At 44.1% G+C, this 22,500-nt stretch overlaps 1 protein-coding gene across 4 annotated transcripts in view; it reads right to left on the reverse strand.

Annotated features, from left to right (window-relative positions):
* LOC126983816 (protein Wnt-4-like) overlaps positions 1 to 22,500 on the reverse strand; it is a 143,900-nt gene that overhangs the window by 101,722 nt on the left and 19,678 nt on the right. For 3 of the 4 annotated variants that reach the window (XM_050836950.1, XM_050836949.1, XM_050836951.1), the window contains one exon: positions 20,089 to 20,135. In XM_050836950.1, coding sequence (XP_050692907.1) covers positions 20,089 to 20,135 — 47 coding nt within the window. Of the gene's footprint in view, positions 1 to 14,528; positions 15,073 to 20,088; positions 20,136 to 22,500 lie in introns of those variants that run through there. The other variant, XM_050836947.1, reaches the window with a different exon arrangement.

The following is a 22,500-nucleotide window of genomic DNA, read 5'->3' on the forward strand; positions in this document are numbered from 1 at the left end:
AAAATGTGTCCAATTCGTAATGACCGAGGAAGCGCATTGCGTTCACTAATATTTGCTTCACTGAATATTACGATCACGAACACATTTTCTATACTAGAGTGTTATACAGCGACAAGGTTAACACTTTTTTTACAGCAGAGGAAGGGAAAATAATGTTGCTGTAAAGAAAATAGAACGAGGAGCCAAGGAGAGGTCAGTTTTCGGATGTAAAAGTGTATATTTTTATTTTTTTTATTTTTTACAGCAAAGGAGATGGCTCAGGGGCAACGAAAAGAGTGCAGAGAAAAAAAAGCCCGCTACTCACCGCTCCCTTACCTTACTCTTTACTCTACTCCACTCTCCGCTTCCTCAACTCCCCGCCACTCCCCATCCATTCCTCCTTCACTCCCTCCTCCTATATTCCTCTTCAATCTTCTTTTCCTTAATTTCCCTCCTTCCTTCCTTTCCTTTCCTTTTTTCTTCCCTTACTTCCTTCTTTTTTTTCCCTCCTTCCTTTCTCTCCTTTTTTTATTTTCTTTACTTTTTTACTTTCTTTTACTTGCTTAACTCATCTCCTACCCCCCCCCACCCCCACCCCCACCCCGTGGTCAGCTACTCCGCCCTCCCTTCCCCCTCCTACTCCGCCCCAGTATCAGTCCCTCCTCCCAACGCCCCGCCCCGCCCCGCCCCAGACGCGTGTTCAGGGGCCTCCAGGGCACCAAAAAGCAGCTTTAGATTATTGGAAACTCTTACCTGGATGAAGATACACACATACGAACACACACACACACACACACACACACACACACACACACACACACACACACACACACACACGCAAATAGTTACAAGCGCATTCGTTGACACAGACATTCATATTCACTCCTGGACGAACAAACAAACACACACACACACACACACACACACACACACACACACACACACACAACCCGCCTCCTCTGACAAGCTTATTCTCCATGTAAAAAAAAAATATTTCCTGCAAAGCTTACAAGAGATGCAAAGATAATAAATAAATAAATTCTCTGATGCAGATGTCAGGCTGCAGAGGAAGAAAAAGAAGAAGAAATAAAAAATAAAATCTTGAATTATCAAAGAATATATTATTGAAATTTCCCACTTGATGATTTTTTTTCTTTTATAAGTAACATTTATTTATAGTGAGGAAAAACACACAGAAAAAATAAATGGAAAGAGGAGGAGGAGGAGGAGGAGGAGGTGGAAAAGTTTAAGCGGTGGAGAAGGATATGAGGGGAAAGTGCATGAAAAAGTAAAGAGGAGAAGGAGGAGGAGGAGGAGGAGGAGGAAAACATGGAGGAAGAGGAGGAGTATAAAACTGTTCTATAAAGCAAAAAATATTACACTCACTCAGAAGGATGTAAGAAAATATATACGGAGAGAGAGAGAGAGAGAGAGAGAGAGAGAGAGAGAGAGAGAGAGAGAGAGAGAGAGAGAGAGAGAGAGAGAGAGAGAGAGAGAGAGAGAGAGAGAGAGAGAGAGAGAGAGATACATACATACATACATACAGGTGTGAACAGGTGTGCGGCGCGGCGGGCTAATCAATGGAGCTACACCTGTCAGACACGTGGGTTTGTTTACATGCGTCAGCTGATCGAAGAGAAGGGGGGGGGGGGGAGTGTGAGTGTGTGTGTGTGTGTGTGTGTGTGTGTGTGTGTGTGTGTGTGTGTGTGTGTGTGTGTGTATGTGTGTGTGTGTGATGTTTTAATCCGTCTGTCTGTCTGTCTCTTCTTTATAGTGTTTGTCTGTCTGTCTGTCTGCTTGTCTCTCTCTCTATCGCTATCTGTCAGTCTCTCTCTCGTAAAGTCTTATGTTTACGACACTGGCCCTTCCAGGTTAACGGAGGAGGAGGAGGAGGAGGAGGAGGAAAAGTAACCCTTACCTCCATCCCTTCCTCATATTTTCTCCTTTCCTCCATTCCTCCTCCTCCTCCTCCTCATATGTTCCTCTTCAATCTTCTTTACCTTAATTTCCTTCCTTTCCTTCCTTCCTTTGCCCCCTTCCTTTCTTTCTTTTATTTTATTCTTCTTTCTTTCTTTCTTTCCTTCCTATCTTCCTTCATTCATTCCTTCCTTTCCTTCAATTCTCTCACTTTTGTATATGTTTCTTTTCCTTTTTTATTCTCTCTCTCTCTCTCTCCAGACCACCTTCAGGTATACAAACAGGTGTTAACGACTCTCTCTCTCTCTCTCTCTCTCTCTCTCTCTCTCTCTCTCTCTCTCTCTCTCTCTCTCTAAATTTTAAGAGAAGAAAACACTTTATCGTAAATGCTGAAACAATAGAGAGGAGGAGGAGGAGGAGTAGGAGGGAGATGAAGAGAAAGGGAGAAGTAGGAACAGAAGGAGAGAGGAGGAGAGAAGTAAGAGGAAGAGGTGAAGGAGGAGGCGGAGGAGGAGGAGGAGAGAAGGGGATAAGTGAAAGGAGGAGGAGGAGGAGGAGGAGGAGGAGGAGGAGAAGGTATTACGTATTGATATTCTGAAAAAGCAAAAATTTTATACCATGAAAATAATTTATCGAACACGCAGCTTCCTTTACCGGAGAGAGAGAGAGAGAGAGAGAGAGAGAGAGAGAGAGAGAGAGAGAGAGAGAGAGAGAGAGAGAGAGAGAGAGAGAGAGAGAGAGAAAACAAGACGAAGGATAAGGAAAGAAAAAAAGAAGAAAGAGAAACACACACACACACACACACACACACACACAAAAGACAACTCGTACCCAAAATATTTCACACGCACACGCCATGTACGTTTCCATCCCCAGCTCCGTCATACACGCACACGGCGGCTAGTGGACCCAGCGCGTTCCGTACACACACACACACACACGTACACTCGCACATAAAAAAACGCACATAAAAACAATAACTCCCCATCAGCGTGTACGTCTGATCACCCGTACACAATGGCCCACGCACATGACCTGACACATACGCACATGTAGAGATTTCACTTCTACGTACACATGGGACTAAATGACGTATACATAAGGTGGGATTTGGTGCACACAGGAATACCTACACGAAAGGGAAGTGTGTGTGTGTGTGTGTGTGTGTGTGTGTGTGTGTGTGTGTGTGTGACGTGATCCACCTTCGAAAGAGTTATTTAAAGATCCAACGAGTCACTTCCAGGTATAACTAACATATTCTCGAAGGTTTATATATATGCGACGCAACACACTCACGCACTCACTAACTCTACACATGTGCCAAGAGGGGGGCGGGCAGATAACAGGACACTTCTTTGCCCCGTCGAGAAAGCCTATCGCCGCTAAAGCCCAAACGTAAAAACCAAGACAGTCAGATTGCGTTACGTACGATCAGTGAGTTATATAAGTGCGGTCATCACGTCAGATCTTTATATTTTTCTTTTATATACACGGCAATGGTGTGGAGAGTATATGGTATTGTTACTCAAGATACTTATTTTAAAATGTGTGTTAAGGTCCCAGGGTCACATATACGTTCTCTTTATATACACAGCGTAAGGGCGGCGAGCGAGAAGATATTGTTACTCGCTGTTACTGAGAAAAGTGTGTTGAGACACGGGCCCGACACACACACACACACACACACACACACACACACACTCCTTACGGCGGCGGGTAAATAAACGTTGGCCTTTGAATTGTTTAGTTCCCAAGATGTGTTAGGAGGCGATATCCACACACTTCCCATAAACGCAAAACACGGCGAGGTTAGCGAGAGAGGAAAACTTGTTCTCGGAAATAATGTATTGTGGTTCCGAATTTCTTTAACTGGCGATATTCAGCCATTTATAGACAGAGGCCGGCAGGGGAGCAAAAATGTTCTTAAAAACGTTTAGTTCCGAATTCTCTTAAATAGGCGACAGTCAAACATTTTATACAGTGGCGGGCGGAAGAGGAGAATCGTTCTTTCAAACTGTTTAGTGCAGAATTTGCCTCGAAAAGCGATAATAAATTACTTTTTACAGACGCAAGACGCGGTCAGGCCGGCGTGTGGAAATTTATCCTTTAAAACATTTAATTCCGAGGCTATTTTAAGAAGCAATATTAACACACTGTTCATAGACATTAGATACGGCAGAGACATTCACACACTCCCCTCAGACACTGGACAAGGAGTGCTCAGCGTGCGGAGGCGGCGTCCTGGAGTGCCCGGTCCCGCGTCCCGTCATGGAGCCGCTACAAGCTGTTCAGTCACCGCCGAGTGGCCCAAGACTACCTTTATGCTGTCCTGAAGACCGCCTATCAACCTGGACTATGGCGACACTATCAATGCGCACAACTATCAACGCAGGACCAAACCATCAAACGCTTATGTCTTCCCTGTGGGAGTCACCTTCGGAAGTATACTTTTCTGACACGTAACCCTCAAAACCCTTCCCAAACACACACATGAATGAAAGCCCAATCAAAACAAGCACAGGAGGAAGCAGGAGGCGGTGTTGCAGGCGTTTGTTTGGGAAGGAGTCTATCGCGTTACACGGCCGCGAGGAGGGAGAGCTTGTTGTTGCGAAGGCCTTGTTTTTAACCCCCTCCCGCCTTCCCGTGACGTCGCAGCCATGGAAAATAAAACAGGAAAAGAAAGCGATGTGATTCTCCTATTGCTTTGATGTATAATAATTTAGTATCAACCAAAAAATATATGGAGTCTGCCTGAACGCGGTAGGCCCATGCAAGGCAGCTCCTGTGCACTTAACCACTTCGAAACCCATTCATACGGCCTATCAAGTTCCTCCTGCAACTTGCTAACATTATTTCTAGTAATAATTGAGTTTAAATCATTGATATATGTATATGACAAACAACAGTGGACCCAACACAGCGCGCACACACACACACATCACAAACACATACATAACACAACGGGTATGGGAAAGGAAAGGGAAGGAAAGGAAAGGAAAGGGAAGGAAAAGAAAGGGAAGGAAAAGAAAGGAAAGGGAAAAAGAGAAGCAATATAGAAAAAAATCACACACACACACACACACACACACACACACTAAAGGCCAAGTAAGCCGTAAGTACAGGTGAGGTAATTCTCACCTGATCCCTGATTACCCTCACACAGGTGTTAGAGAGAGAGAGAGAGAGAGAGAGAGAGAGAGAGAGAGAGAGAGAGAGAGAGAGAGAGAGAGAGAGAGAGAGAGAGAGAGAGAGAGAGAGAGAGAGAGAGAGAGAGAGAGAGAGAGAGAGAGAGAGAGAGAGAGAGAGAGAGAGAGAGAGAGAGAGAGAGAGAGAGAGAGAGAGAGAAGAATAAGAATGAAAAGAAAAGAAAGAAATGAATGGATGAAAAATAAGAAAGTGAAAAGGAAAGAAAGAAAAGCGATCAATCAAACAAATAAATAAATAGACAAGGGGAGAAAGAAAATAAATAAATAAAAACAAGAAATAACAACTCTCTCTCTCCCCAAAAAGCAACACAACAACAACAATAACTAAACTTCTCCCTTCCTCCCCCCAGCTGACATGTTAGAGTGACAGACCGGAGCTAAACTTTCTTCCTTTTATTTAATTTTGGGAGGAGAAGGAGGAGGAGGAGGAGGAGGAGGAGGAGGAGGTTGTAGTGGAAGACTGGAAGAGGAAGGCGACACAGGAGGTACACACACACACACACACACACACACACACACACACACACACACACACACACACACACACACACACACACACACACACACACCAAATGCTCTAATATTTGTACAAGTTTAGCAGAAGTGGTAGAGGAGGAGGAGGAGGAGGAGGAGGAGGAGGAGGAGGACAGTGAAAGCCAAGAGTATGAAAAGGAGAGAGAGAGAGAGAGAGAGAGAGAGAGAGAGAGAGAGAGAGAGAGAGAGAGAGAGAGAGAGAGAGAGAGAGAGAGAGAGAGAGAGAGAGAGAGAGAGAGAGAGAGAGAGAGAGAGAGAGAGAGAGAGAGAGAGAGAGAGAGAGAGAGAGAGAGAGAGAGAGAGAGAGAGAGAGAGAGAATCAACAAAGACAAAGAAAATAAAAATAAGTAAAAAGAAAACGATGAGACAAGAAAGAAAGCGAGTAGGAAAGAAAGAAAGAAAGAAAGAAAGAAAATAACAAAAAGGAAATGATTTGAGATACAGAAGACAAGAAGAAAATAACAAACAAAAAAAGAAGAAAACAAAGAACAAGATGGAGGCAAAGATAACACACACACACACACACACACACACACACACACACACACACACACACACACACACACACACACACACACACACACTTTATATTAGAAGCACGGATTTTTAAAGAGGAGAACATGCCTTATATTACACACACACACACACACACACACACACACACACACACACACACACACACACACACACACGCCTGAAACGTGACACCGCTGTGGTTAATTTACTTGTCTCGTTAACCTTATTACGAAAAGGAGGAGGAGGAGGAGGAGGCACTACAAAAAGGATAAACCAAAGAACGTGGAAGTAAACGGAGGAGGAAAAGGAAGAGGAAGAGGAGGAGGAGGGTAAAGCCATAAAAAGAGGAGGAGGAAGAGAAGAGGACAAAGAGATATACAGCGAAGAAGAGGGTAAGGAGGAGAGTGAAAGAGAAGGAAGAGGAAGAGGAAGAGGAAGAGGAGGAGAAGGAATGACTTACTCTCCTCCTTTCACCTGAGCTGACACTGATTAGAAGTGTGGCGGGCACTCTTATTACAGGTAAGAGGGGGGGAGGGGGGGGAGATGGAAGGGAGGCTACAAGAAGAGAGGGGAAGGGAGGGGAAGGAAGGAAGATTGAAAAGGGTGAAGTTGAAGGTTAGGTAATGGAGGCAAAGGAGGAGAGGAAGGGAGGGGTAAGGGAAGGAAGGGAAGGGAAGGAAAGGGAAGGAAAGGATGGGAAGGGTAAGGAAAGGAAGGGAAGGAAAGGAATGGTAAGGGAGAGGAAGGGAAGGGCAAGGGAAGGAAGGGAAGGAAAGAATGGATAAGGGAAAGGAAGAGAAGGGTAAGGGAAGGAAGGGAAGGGTAAAGAGAGGAAGGGAAGGAAAGGATGGGAAGGACACGAATCAAACGAAGGGAAGGTAAGGAAGGGAAGGGAAGGAAGGGAAGGGTAAGGGAAGGGTAAGGATGAAGGGAAGGAAAAGAAGGAAAGGAAGGGAAGGGTGAGGTAACTAAGGGAAGCAAAGGAAGGGAAGAGTAAGGAAAGGAAGGGAAGGAAGGGAAAGAAAGGAAGGGAAGGAAAGGAAGGGAAGGGTAAGGAAAGGAAGGAAGGAAAGGGAAGGAGAGGAAGGGAAGGAAGGGAAGGAAGGAAAGGAAGGGAAGGGAAGGGAAGGATGAAGGGAAGGAAAGGAAGGGAAGGATGAAGGGAAGGATGAAGGGAAGGAAAGGAAAGGATGAAGGGTATTGTTCTTCTTTCTCCTCTTGCTTTCCTTCTCCTTTTCTCTGTTATTTTTTCTATTGTTTTCATATTTTAGTTTCCTTGTGACTTTTTTTATTATTAGCTTTTGTTTTTTTCATTCTACTTCCTCTTCTTCTTGTCCTCCGCTTCCTCCTCCTCCTCCTCCTCCTCTTCCATTTCCTCCTCCTCAGAAACCCGCTACTTCGAACTCAGGTTAACTTGGAGCCATGTATAAAAAACAACAACTTGGTGATTCACGTTATTTTGACTAATTCACTTATCACGCCCTTCTGTTTGCGCTCTCGACGATGGTGACATTAAGGGGATATTACACTGGGCAAATTTTCCGTGTATCTTCAGTCAAACCATGCACGATTTCCGCTGGCGAGGTTCTCATATTTCCGTGGTTTTCTGACGTGTCCACGATCTTCCAAGGCTACGGTAGATTTCACCGAAGGACGATGGTATTACTCACCATCATCAGCAGCAGCAACAATAACAAGCAACAAATGAAAACCACGCGAGCAGAAATCGTGGTTTGACTGAAGATCCACGGAAAATTTGCCCAGTGTAATAGTCCCTTAACGCGTCGCTCTATGGAATCAGGAGACCACGGAGGGCCCGCATTATCAAATATTTCGGCGCCCAAGTACACATATTTGACAAGGCTTTCGTATAGGCGTTTTGGGCATTTCCAGGGGTAATTTATTGACCCTGGTGGTAGTTTGATTCTTCTTCTGTGCCATGAATGTGGAAAAGCACTCATGAAGACCCGATTAATCTCCTTATCGGCCTTTGGAAATAGTTAATGGGAGGTGGAAACGTAGGCAGGAACAACCCCTCACATAACTATTGCTTAAATGACACTCCCATAAGCAGGTCTGCGTGCGAGAGGGATTTAGGGGTCTTAGTGAGCTCTGATCTCCGTCCAAGGGCACAATGCATTCAAGCTAGAAATCGAGCAAACAGGGTAGTACTGGGTTTTATTGCAAGAAGCGTAAGCAACTGTGCCGCGTTTTCCAGGTGAGATCCTGCGCACTTTGTCTGTATATCTACTATTTATGGGAGGAAAAGAATTAACACGATTTTCTTTTACAAGGGAGGCAGATCACGGGCAAAAAACAATGGCAACAAAAAGTCTGCCGTCGTGAGAGCTTCCAGACCCATGTTGCCGTCACCGGAAAACTTCGAAATGATGGATTTGAGTTCATTTAAAGGTCACTGATGCGTATAATACAGAAGATGAGTCCCAGCACCACCACCTGCGGTTCTCCACTAGTCACGAAGCCCCTCGGAAGCCTGCCCGTTCAGTACGAGTCGCTCTTTTCTCCCGGTGAGCTCGTATCCACGCAGTCAAATTGTTTCCATTGCCCGCTGACTGTAATTTTAAGTCGCTCCACCCATCGATGCGTGTAACAAAGCCCCTCGGAAGCCTGCCCGTTCAGTACGAGTCGCTGTTTTCTGCTGGTGAGCTCGTATCCACGCAGTCAAATTGTTTCCATTGCCTGACTGTAATTTAAGTCGCTCCACCCATCGATGCGTGTAACAAAGCCCCTCGGAAGCCTGCCCGTTCAGTAAGAGTCGCTGTTTTCTGCTGGTGAGCTCGTATCCACGCAGTCAAATTGTTTCCATTGCCCGCTGACTGTAATTTTAAGTCGCTCCACCCATTGATGCGTGTAACAAAGCCCCTCGGAAGCCTGCCCGTTCAGTAAGAGTCGCTGTTTTCTGCTGGTGAGCTCGTATCCACGCAGTCAAATTGTTTCCATTGCCCGCTGACTGTAATTTTAAGTCGCTCGTGTGGTGGGTGCATGGCCAAGGCTTTCTGGAAGGCTTCGTACATAACAGCGCGCGGTAATTGCTTATCCCGGCAAGGAGGGTCAAGGACAAATTATGGAATGAATTATGGAAGGAAAGGAAGAAAAAACAGAGGCAGGAGTAGGCGGAGGAGTGGAAGAGAGAGATGGAGGAGAATGAGGCAGGAAAACAAGCCGCCCTCTAATCACTAATGAACACAGGTGGGCAGGTACTTCCTCCAGGAGAGAGAGAGAGAGAGAGAGAGAGAGAGAGAGAGAGAGAGAGAGAGAGAGAGAGAGAGAGAGAGAGAGAGAGAGAGAGAGAGAGAGAGAGAGAGAGAGAGAGAGAGAGAGAGAGAGAGAGAGAGAGAGAGAGAGAGAGAGTAATTGAGGTCCAAGATTAATAACTAGAAGTGACTTATTCCCGTGTAATTATGTGTAAAGGAGGACGAAAAGGAACACACACACACACACACACACACACACACACACACACACACACACACACACACACACACACACACACACACACAGCGTTCCGGTAGCTCAGTGGACAAGGCTCTACCCTGTCAGGTTCCGAGGAGGAGGAGGAGGAGGAGGAGGAAATGAAGTAAGATATTCTGGTAAAGAGGGGAAGGGAGAGAGAGGAAATACAATAGAGAGAGAGAGAGAGAGAGAGAGAGAGAGAGAGAGAGAGAGAGAGAGAGAGAGAGAGAGAGAGAGAGAGAGAGAGAGAGAGAGAGAGAGAGAGAGAGAGAGAGAGAGAGAGAGAGAGAGAGAGAGAGAGAGAGAGAGAGAGAGAGAGAGAGAGAGAGAGAGAGAGAGAGAGAGAGAATTGAGATAAGAGATGGAGGTAAGTACTGAAGGTGGAAGGAGAGAAATGAAAGTAGGAGAAAAAAAAGAGGAGGAAGAAATGAGGAAGGGAGGGAAGTGGATAGGAAGGGAGGGAAGGAGGGAGGTAAAAACTAAGGGAGGAGGGGAAGGAAAAAAGGAAGAGAAGAAAATGGAGAGGTAAAAGATGTAAGGAGAGAGAGAGAGAGAGAGAGAGAGAGAGAGAGAGAGAGAGAGAGAGAGAGAGAGAGAGAGAGAGAGAGAGAGAGAGAGAGAGAGAGAGAGAGAGAGAGAGAGAGAGAGAGAGAGAGAGAGAGAGAGAGAGAGACAAGTTGGCTATCTCACCTGTGTGTTGGTCGAGCAAGGTGTAATTAGAGGAGTGAGTCCCCTTCTAATTAGCAGCGCAGGTAACAGGTAATGACGGTTTTATGATAATGAGGAAGGGAGCGAAGGAGGGAAGGAGGGAGGAAAGAGGAAGGGAGAGTTGGTTATAGGGTGGGAAGGGAAGGGTGAGGAAGAGGTAGAATCGGAAGGAAAGGGAGGAAGGGAGAATAAGAGAAAGGAAGGGAAAGAAGGGAGAGGAAGAACACTGAGAAAGGAATAAGGGAGAGAAAGTAATAAAAATGGATGGAAGAGAAAGGGAGGAGGGAGAGGAGGGGAGAAACAGAAGGGAGAGAATGTTAAAGCAGGGAAGAAGGGAGGGAGAAAGGGAGAAGGAGAAATAATTAAAGAGAATGGAGGAGAGATTGAAGGAGAGGAAGGAAGGAAGGGAGGGAAGGAAGGAGAGAGGGAGGGAGGGAGGAAGGGAGGAAGGGAGAGAAACAGGAAGTATGGGTGGAGGAAAATTACCGTGTATTACATATTAAAAGACACGGTTGTACATCTGTTTGTCTGTTAAGTGTATTTCTCTCTCTCTCTCGAACTTCCGCCGTTGACAGGTATTGAAATTGTATTGGCATTTAGTCGAGAGAGAGAGAGAGAGAGAGAGAGAGAGAGAGAGAGAGAGAGAGAGAGAGAGAGAGAGAGAGAGAGAGAGAGAGAGAGAGAGAGAGAGAGAGAGAGAGAGAGAGAGAGAGAGAGACGTGTAGACTAAAACATTTCACGTGTGTCGAGATATATAATTTTAACTTAAGTGAGTGTGTGTGTGTGTGTGTGTGTGTGTGTGTGTGTGTGTGTGTGTGTGTGTGTGTGTGTGTGTGTGTGTGTGTGTGTGTGTGTGTGTGTGTGTGTGTGTGTGTGTGTGTGTGTGTGTGTGTGTGCGTCGGTATGTAGGTATCTGAGAGGGATCTTAAAAGGTCTTCTGAATGAGGAGGAGGAGAAGAGGGAGGAGGAGGAGGAGGAGGAGGAGGAGGAGGAGGAGGAGGAGGAGGAGGAGGAGGAGGAGAAGGAAGAGGAGAACAAGACGAGGAGAAAGAACGAGATCAAGAACAAGGGAAAAAGGAGGAGGAGAGGAAGGAAAAGAAGAAGAAAAACAATATTAGAAAAAGGAGAAGAGGAAAAAGAAAATTAAATGAAGAAAAAATTTGACAAGACAAAAATTAAAATTATACGTCTCGCTCTCTCTCTGACAGGATAAAATCTAACCTTTACGTATTAAAATTACCTGGCATGACTCTCTCTCTCTCTCTCTCAAATATTAAAGAAAATTACAGCAACAGGATCGATATCTTCTCTCTCTCTCTCTCTCTCTCTCCTCCTTCCTTTCCTTCCTTTCCCTCCCTACCTCTCTCCCTGACCTATTATCTCCCTTCCCTCCCTTCTCTCCCTGTCCACTATGCAAACCGGAAATCATCAGGGAGTTTAAATTGACCCCCTGACCTCTCTCTCTCTCTCTCTCTCTCTCTCTCTCCGGATCACCTTCACCTCCTGACCTCAAGGTGAGTGAGTCGAGGTCATGGGAGGAAGGGAGAGAGGGAGGAGGTGAGGGGGAGAGAGGGAGGAGGTGAGGGAGAGAGAGGGAGGAGGAACGAAAGATGTGAATTAAAAAAGGAAGGAGAGGAGAGGGAAGAAGAGGGAGAAGGAGAGAGGGAAGGGAAAAGAGGAAGAAAACGAAAGAGGGAGGGAGAGGAGGAAGAGAGGAGGGGAGATAAAATAGAAGGGAGGAAGGGAGGAGGAGGAGGAGGAGGAGGAAGAGGCGGAGCAAGGGAAGGAGAAAAGGAAGAAGCGGAGATAGAAGGAAATAGAAGATATTGAATAAGTTAAGAAGAGGAAGGGAAAAGGTTAGAGAGAGAGAGAGAGAGAGAGAGAGAGAGAGAGAGAGAGAGAGAGAGAGAGAGAGAGAGAGAGAGAGAGAGAGAGAGAGAGAGAGAGAGAGAGAGAGAGAGAGAGAGAGAGAGAGAGAGAGAGAGAGAGAGAGAGAGAGAGAGAGAGAGAGAGAGAGAGAGAGAGAGAGAGAGAGAAGAGTAATTTAAAGATAGTAAGGACACATAAGGAATACTATCATGCAATAAAATAATGAAAACAGTGAAGCGTCTGGACCTTGGTGTAACGCATATGAAGTAGCTCCCGAAGGCTTGAATAAAAACATATATTGACGTATCTGGAAACACAGCCAAACATACGGAGAGAAAGGAGAGAAAGCTGATTAAAGACAGGGAAGTGTATAGAAAGGGAGAGGAGGCGGCGTGCACAGAAAGGCAAAAGGGGATATGAGGTTTAATGCAAAGGAACAGATTAGTATGGATAGCTTGGGAAATTTGATACTGATGTCATATAATATAGTGCTTGCATAATTCTACGGGGCTAGTCGCGAGCTTTCAGTAAAGATAAGTATGTTAATACCTCCCTCATAAAAAAGAAAAACAGTCCCTTCAATAAAAAAAATACCCTAAAAATCCCTCACACCATTTGTATATTATCCCTTTGTCACGTTATTTAGGTCTACGGAGTATTAGAATCATATATTAGACCTTGTTAATTAAATTTATTGAACTCGAATTAAAATGGCAACTCTACAGAAAAGTCCGGGACACACGCTCAGAATTACAACACGCTTCATTTTTATATTCGTGACTGAATCATTTCCTATTTCCCTCTTTTTTCAGCTTTACCTTCTTTACTTTTCTTTGGCATCAGTCTGCGTAATGTGCCCCACTGTAAAGGAAATTGAAAGAAACCGCAAGCTCGGGCATGATAAACACACACACACACACACACACACACACACACACACACACACACACACACACACACACACACACACACACAGACATAGGTATATATTCAACGCTATGTTTTCCCTGACAATGAAATGTAAATTACTTAACAAATCAACATTATATTTGACCTTATAATGAATAAATGCTCAACGGAAAAATATCCTTATAAAACAACTGATCGCCGCCTCGACGATCTGTGCGAAATGACTCCAAAGAACCATGGAGGCAATATTTCCAGCAACACTGATTAAAAAATGCCTCCTGACACTGATCCCGGCAACGAATGGGCAATTACTTAATGAACGTAACAGTGTCCCCGCCAAGTAAACACAAGAATATATAATTACTAAAAATCATCAACGCAATATTTTCCTCAGCAATGAAAAGATAACGACGCAATATTTCCCCGACAACGGAAGGGCAATTACTTTACGGAAGATGAACGTAAGATTGACCCCGCTAAGTAAACAAAGAAAAATATATATAATTAATACAACCATCAACGCAATATTATCCTCGGCAATGAAAAGAAAACGACGCAATATTTTCCTCCTCGGCAAAGAAAAGAAATTACGCTTATGATGAATGAAAAAATACTCTTACGTTGAATATCAGATCACTCTTATCGTGAATAGCAAATTGCTCTTATAATGAAGAAGAAATTACTCTTTGCGATCATCGACGTAATGTTCTCCCCACCGAAAAAAAAAAAAAAAAAGGAAAATTACTCAACAAATCAGCGTTATATTTTTTTCCCGCCACTGAAAAGTACCAGAATTAAGTGAGAAATTCGCTAACCATTATTTTAACGACCTTGCCCCCCTCCCCCCCCTACATCTCCCGCGCTCCCCCTCCCCCCTCCCCGCGAACTTACACATATCATCTCCTGGAACTTATTCCGAGTATCTTAAGTAAATGAGATTATTATTATTTCCCATTTTTTTTTTCTCCTTTTTCCAGACTTTTTACTTAGCTTTGAATACCCCTGCCTTGATCACACACACACACACACACACACACACACACACACACACACACACACACACACACACACACATACACACACAGAAGTACAAACACACCCACATGTAACTTGCACATACATGTTAAAATACATGCTTGGTAGAAGAAAACACACACACACACACACACACACACACACACACACACACACACACATTTAAGTACATACACACATGGACACGTAACTTGCACGTACATGGGAAAAAACATGCTTGGTAGAACACACACACACACACACACACACACACACACACACACACACACACACACACACACACGTAATTTGCACATACATGGGAAAAAACATGCTTGGTAGAACACACACACACACACACACACACACACACACACACACACACACACTAACAATACTCACAGCCACTTGATTGCAGTCGCCGGCGTGCCCACCACCACCACCATAACCACACACCACCACCACAACCGCCACCACCACCACCACCACCACGACCCACGGCCCACCACCCTCATCACCATCACCACCACCACCACTGGACGCTCACCACCACCACCACCACCACTTTTTCTTCACCACCACAATACACACACGTGGAGGAGGAGGTTTGAACTCTTTCTTATAAGTCTGGATTCTCTCTCTCTCTCTCGCTCTCACTTTTCTTTCTTTCCCCCCAAAAATACACTAATTTCAAAGCTTTGATAAATTTCGTAACTTTCCGAAAAACTAAAAAATCTTCGTTAAACCCAAAAATTCGGTTTAAGTTACGAATTCGTTATAATCAGACACCGGGTGGGGGCTTGGGTCCTTCTAGACACTCGCGAGGGCAGGTCACACGCTTAGAAGGTCAGGTCAAGAGGTAACAAGTTCAAATCACTAGTCGGTTTCAAGCCAGTTAGCACAGAGGAGGAGGGAAGGGGCGGCGAACGTACTCCCCCTATGACGCCACAAGGCAGACTGCTTGGGATTAAAAACCTCGCTCCGCCCCTGCCCTTACGCCACGCCCCCTTAGCGTGCCAGCCAATCAGCGTCTAGGCCTGGCACTGATTGGCCTCCCGAGCGGCGCTGCACTGGACCACGCGGCCTCCCTTCGCAGGTAAACATTGGCACCCTTCCCTCCCTTCCCTCCTCTTCCTTCCTTCACTCCCTCCCTTCCTCCTCAATCTGCTTAAAGAAAACTCAAAATAAAGCAAAAAAAAATTATGAAAATTCGGAATCAGAAAAAGTCAAAAGAAAGTTCGAAATAAAATAAAGCATAGATGGAAGTAGAAAAGAATGAAAAGAAGGAAAGGAAAGGAAGAGATTTAAAAAAAACTATGATTAGATTTACGTCCATATCACAAACTCCTTTTCTTTGACATTTCCGACGCTAAATTCACAAGCTCTCCCTTCCTCGGCCATTCCCTTCACCCATATCACAAGCTCTCCCTTCCTCGGCCATTCCCTTCACCCATATCACAAGCTCTCCCTTCCTCGGCCATTCCCTTCACCCGTATCACAAGCTCTCCCTTCCTCGGCCATTCCCTTCACCCATATCACAAGCTCTCCCTTCCTCGGCCATTCTCTTCACCCATATCACAAGCTCTCCCTTCCTCGGCCATTCCCTTCTCCCATATCACAAGCTCTCCCTTCCTCGGCCATTCCCTTCACCCATATCACAAGCTCTCCCTTCCTCGGCCATTCCCTTCACCCATATCACAAGCTCTCCCTTCCTCGGCCATTCCCTTCACCCATATCACAAGCTCTCCCTTCCTCGGCCATTCCCTTCACCCACATCACAAGCTCTCCCTTCCTCGGCCATTCCCTTCACCCATATCACAAGCTCTCCCTTCCTCGGCCATATCCTTCACCCATATCACAAGCTCTCCATTCCTCGGCCATTCCCTTCACCCATATCACAAGCTCTCCCTTCCTCGGCCATAACCTTCACCCATATCACAAGCTCTCCCTTCCTCGGCCATTCCCATCACCCATATCACAAGCTCTCCCTTCCTCGGCCATTCCCTTCACCCATATCACAAGCTCTCCCTTCCTCGGCCATTCCCTTCACCCATATCACAAGCTCTCCCTTCCTCGGCCATTCCCTTCACCCATATCACAAGCTCTTCCTTCCTCGGCCATTCCCTTCACCCATATCGCAAGTTCTCCCTTCCTCGGCCATTCCCTTCACCCATATCACAAGCTCTTCCTTCCTCGGCCATTCCCTTCACCCATATCGCAAGTTCTCCCTTCCTTGGCCATTCCCTTCACCCATATCACAAGCTCTCCCTTCCCCGGCCATTCCCTTCACCCATATCACAAGCTCTCCCTTCCTTGGCAATAAAAAAGCATTAGCAATATTAAAAGAAAAACATTATACATCAGAAGAGAGTATTGCAAAACACACACACACACACACACACACACACACACACACACACACACACACACACACACACACACACCAAGTCATTTTTATTTCCAATCCTGTGTGACATTCCATCCCTCATCGTCCATCTGTGTGTGTGTGTGTGTGTGTGTGTGTGTGTGTGTGTGTGTGTGTGTGTTTATTTGGCGAGCCTGTCCGAGTCTTTCCTCACAGTCCAGTAATTAAAATGACGTCAGAGAATTCTTTTTATAGACACGTCACCTTTTTTCCTTAATTTTTCCTTCATCTTTCATTTCCTATTTCCTTTCTTTCCTCTCCATTCCTTAAACAAGTGAAGGAAGATTTTTAGGATGGAGAGAGAGAGAGAGAGAGAGAGAGAGAGAGAGAGAGAGAGAGAGAGAGAGAGAGAGAGAGAGAGAGAGAGAGAGAGAGAGAGAGAGAGAGAGAGAGAGAGAGAGAGAGAGAGAGAGAGAGAGAGAGAGATTAATAAAATGATAAACAAAAATACTGAACATAATAAAGGAAAAAAGAAAATGAAAAAGAAAGAAAAGAGAGAGGAGGGGGAGAGAGGGAAAGAAGAGGGAAAAAATAAATAAGAAAGAATGAGGGAGAAATGACAGTTCCAGGAAAGACGGAAAAGAGAGAGAGAGAGAGAGAGAGAGAGAGAGAGAGAGAGAGAGAGAGAGAGAGAGAGAGAGAGAGAGAGAGAGAGAGAGAGAGAGAGAGAGAGAGAGAGAGAGAGAGAGAGAGAGAGAGAGAGAGAGAGAGAGAGAGAGATCCCCAACAGACTCAAAATATATAAGTACTCTCATGTTTAAATATTAGAGAGAGAGAGAGAGAGAGAGAGAGAGAGAGAGAGAGAGAGAGAGAGAGAGAGAGAGAGAGAGAGAGAGAGAGAGAGAGAGAGAGAGAGAGAGAGAGAGAGAGAGAGAGAGAGAGAGAGAGAGAGAGAGAGAGAGAGAGAGATGGACATCTGTTAAGTACGAGACAGACAGACTCAAATACACATTGACGTATACACACACACGTATATGTATACACACACAAGGCACATACACACACACACACACACACACACACACACACACACAGGAAATTTCAACACATGTGGAGGACACGTGTATGTTGTGTGTGTGTGTGTGTGTGTGTGTGTGTGTGTGTGTGTGTGTGTGTGTGTGTGTGTGTGTATTAAATATTAGGAAGACGAACTGATGGATAGATGACAAACTGACGTAGCGCTCTCTCTCTCTTTACGTAACATTTTTCCTCCGCCCTCCCTTCCTTTCTCCTCCATTTTGTATTCTTTCCTCCTCTTCTCTTTCTCTTTCTTAATTGTATAACTTCTTTGTCTTCTTCTTCCTCTTCTTTCTCTCTCCCTCCTCCGTTTCTTTCCTCTCCAGTTCCCTTATTCTAATCTTTATCTATCTATCTATCTATCTATCTATCTGTCAATCTATCTGTGTCTTTCTTCACTTCTCCAGTCACTTTTTTTTTTCTTTCTCTCCGCTTTTCCTCCATTTTCTCTCCAGTCACCCTTTTTTTCCTCCCTCCCTCCTCAACTTCTCTCCAGGGTTCCCTCTTTCCTCTCGTGTTTTCCTCCCTCCCTTTTTTTCTCTCTCTCTCTTACTTTTCTTCAATTTTATTCTCTCTCTCTCTCTCTTGATATTTACTTTCTCTCCTCATTTTGTTTTCCTCCCTTTTCTCTCCCTTTCCTCCCTTCTCATCTTTATTCCTCCCTCCCCTTCACCTCTTCTCCCTTTTCTTCCATTTCTTCATCCCTTTTCCTCTCCTCCATCTCCTTCACATCTTCTCCCTTTCTTCCATTTCTTTCTCCTTTTTTCTCCTTCTTAATCTTCTTCTAAATGTGTCTGGTTCATTTATTTAATCTTATTCTCCCTTTATCATTTTTTTTCTCTACCCTCCCTTCCTCTCTTTTCTCTCCCTTTCCTCCTTCTTCTTCCTCCTCACTTATCTCCATCAACTCCCTCTCTCTCCTTCCCCATCTCCCAGCCTCCCGTCCTCTCTCTCTCTCTCTCTCTCTCTCTCTCTCTCCTTCCCTATCTCCCTGCATGCCTCCCTTCCTCCCTCCCTCTCTCTCTCTCTCCCTCCCTCCCTTCTCTTCACGGTTTACCTCCAAGTCCAGCGACGTGTCTTAGGCAGTGATTTATTTGCGCGCGCACACACACACACACACACACACACACACACGCGCGAAAAGCGACGCCAGGAAACATTACATTCTCTCTCTCTCTCTCCAATTCTAAAATCAAATTAATCGTTTCTCCTCCATTTTTCTTTCTTTTGCTTTCTTTAATCGCTTTTCTTTATCAATCTTTATCTAAATTTCACGTAATTACAAGAGAAAAAAAAAACCAGTGCACGATTATAGAAAATTCAGCTATTTAAAACGAGCCAGAAGGAAAAATGTGAAGGCAAAAACTAACTACCTAAAGGGATGACAAATGAAAATAAAACTGACTGACTGACTGACTTAAAAATGAAACTGACTAACTGACTTGCTGTGGGTGCCAATGCGATAGATCAAGAAATAAAACGTTAGGTATACATTCATGCATGGATGGTGAGTTTCGGTGGGGTTAGGTTCACAGGAGCTGCCTTGTATAGACCTACCGGCCTTTTGCAGACTCCTTACGTTCTGGTGGTGTTCAATTGTGACAGTGGGGCGAGAGAGAGAACGCGCCAGCATTAATTTCCGGGTGTAAATATAGCGACCTGAACTCATTCAAGAGGAAGGTATCAGGACACCTCTTCTCACGTAATTGACTGCTCCTTCGGCCACCTCTTCGGATTCTTTACAGGACCAGCGAGTAGCGGGCTTTTTTATTGTTTCTTTTTTTGTGCCCTTGTGCTGTCTCCTTTGCTGTAAAAAAAAAATAAAAAAAAAAAAAATGCTGCGTCAAAGAGAACGTGTTAGTGCTCACAACGGTCACAGGAAACCCCAAAATTATACAGTGGTCACATGGGAAGCTTGGGAGTGTTTACGTGAAGTCCCTAGAAACACAAAAGCTCTTATTTATATTTAGTTTCTGTCCTATAGCGGCGGAAGGCTTTGGAATGGGTCGCGGCGGTCGGTCGAAGAGAACGTGTTAGTGCTCACAACGGTCACAGGAAACCCAAAAATTATAGTGGTCGCATGGAAAGCTTGGGAGTGTTTACATGAAGTCCCTAGAAACACAAAAGCTCTTATTTATATTTAGTTTCTGTCCTATAGCGGCGGAAAGCTGTGGAATGGTTCGCGGCGGTCGGTCGAAGAGAACTACCTTTCTTCATTCCTCTTCTCCCATCTCTAATCTTTTTTTCCTCCCTCTTCTACTTTCTCCTTCCATTGTCTCCTCCCTTTTCCTCTCTTCTCCCTTCCTTCCTTCTATTTCCTCACTTTCATATTTAATTTTCCTCCTCTTCTTTCCTTCCTTTCATGTCTGCCTTTCCTTATCTCCCTTCTTCCATAATTTTTTAACCTTCCTTCCCTTCTTTTTTTCTCTTTTCATCCCTCCCTCCTGCTCTTCTCCCTTCTCCCACTCTCTCCCTATCCTCCCTGGTCCTCTTTCCTCTACAAGTCAACATCACACTTACTTTTCCGTCGCTTCTCCGTCTCCTTCTCCTCTCCTCTTCTTTATCTCCTAGAAAGAGAAAAATAAGAATAAATAAAAAAAAATAGGAATAACTTTTGTGATTATCAAATTTTCGGGACCTCTATATTTTTTACAATAATATTTGATCATTTCTTAAACTTTTAATATAGTTTTTTTTCTTGTGAATCTCTAGGAACTAATTTGGGTATATCAGAAGGGTGCTGGAAATGGTTTGGACATGTGTGGGGGTATGGGAGATGCTGAGTATATCAAGAGAACGGATGCTGCGGAGATGCCTTGGACATGTGTGGAGTATGGGAGATGCTGGTTATATCAAGAGAACAGATGCTGAGGAGATGGCTTGGACGTGTGGGGTATAGGAGATGCTGGGTATATCAAGAGAACGGATGCTGCGGAGATGCCTTGGACATGTGTGGAGTATGGGAGATGCGATACAAAGAGGAAGGATGCTGGAGATGGCTTGTATATGTGCAAAGGACAAACATTAACTGGTGATTAAGAGAGAGTTGATAGCATGTTTCCGTGTTGCGTTGTGTGATGGGCAAACAAAAAAAGAGCAGGTTCCTCGAAAAGTCTCTGCCCTGCTGTAAACAAGAGACTGGGGGAGAGAGAACGCTGAAAATAACAGAAGAACGTCGTCAGCAGAGGATATATTTGCGATACTGGTCGGGAATTAAGGTCTAAGCGGAACCAAAGGAAAAAAATATTACTCTTGTTTTGTAATAGAAATGGAGGGATAAAGAGAGGAAGGAGTGGAAGAAGGAGGGATGTAAAGGAGAAAACAAGAAGAGAAGGGAAGGTAGATGATTATGGAAGAAGGAAGATGAGGAAAGACACTGCTGAAAAGAAGGAAAGAGGGAAAGAAAAAAAGAAGAAAAAACATCCTAATTCTTTAAACTATTCATTTGAACTATTCTCTTTAGACTTAAACTTTAGCTACTCTCGAATGCATGAATAGACAGCCTAATATAGTTTGTGTATGTATCTATGTACAGTTAGGTCTATAGGTGTACACAAGTAAGTAGGTAGGTAATAAATATATATGGGTATGTATGTAAGGATGTATGTATCTATCTATGTATGTATGTATGTATAGTTAGGTTAGGATGTATCTACTATTGTTTCATTGTGTTATTGGTTGAAGAAAAAGCGTGGATTATTAAGGAAAAAGGTTAGGCTAATAATTTAATGACGCTGTCTGCTTATTTCAGGACGGGATGTGATGCTGTCTATTACGGATAAAGAATAATAATAAAAAAAACATCATTACACCGTTGTTTCGTGGTGTTATTGGTTAATTAAATAAAAAAGCGTGGATTATTAAGGAACGAGAGGGTAGCCTGTCTATTACGGAGATAGAATAATAATAAAAAGACATCATTACACCGTTGTTTCGTGGAGTGATTGGTTAAATGAAAAAGCGTGGATTAGCCTATTATCGAACAAGAGGATAGCCAAGTAATTTGAAGACGCTGACTGCTTATTTCGGCTTCTTTTTCATTATTGTTTCCCTTTTTTCCCTTGAGCTGTTTCCTTTACTGTCAATAAATAAATAAATAAATAAAAAAATATATATAAACATCATAAGAACATAAGGAGTCTGCAAGAGGCCGGTTGAGCTATACAAGGCAGCTCTTGTATACTCAACCCACCTTACCCCACCATCCATCCATTGTCACGTCTAAGTCTTTAATTAACAAGTGAGTAGCCATTCTTTTTCCCTCGTCCTCCCTTCCCATGGCCGCTTCACACAAGTAACAATGTGATATTTACCTTCGCTTCACTTGCCCGGGGTCCGCGGCTCCATAAATGGGACACACACACACACACACACACACACACACACACACACACATCCGCAACTTCCTTCCCGCGAGACTGACGAAAAGGCGGGAAGGAGGGGGGGAGGGAGGGAGGGGGTGCACGTCATTATCTATTTATATATTTAACTGTTTATCTATTTCAGGAAGGAGGGTTTATAAGTGTAACGTTTTTATCTATCTATTTATTTGTTTATTCATTCATTTATTTTGGGGAAGGAGGGAGGGAGGGTCAAATTATCGTACTCAGAACATTGTATTAAATACCATATCCAGCCTTACCTACACAAATAAAGGAAGACAGGTATATTATTATTATTATTATAATTAATATTATTATTATACTTGTCTTAGTAGAGATATTAAGGACAGGTGTAGCCACAGTGGGTATAATGAGAAACAGGTGTGTGTGTGTGTGTGATGGACTATATTATATTAAGATGAGAAAAAAAAGGAGAAAGAGGAGAGAAAGAGAAGGAATGTGATAATAAGAGAGATAAAGAGAGGATAATAAAGAAGAGAGCACAAGAGAAATAATTAATATATATTCCTTCATAATTTTAATACCAAAC

Source organism: Eriocheir sinensis, chromosome 54, assembly GCF_024679095.1.
Source record: "Eriocheir sinensis breed Jianghai 21 chromosome 54, ASM2467909v1, whole genome shotgun sequence".
NCBI classification, from domain to species: domain Eukaryota; kingdom Metazoa; phylum Arthropoda; class Malacostraca; order Decapoda; family Varunidae; genus Eriocheir; species Eriocheir sinensis.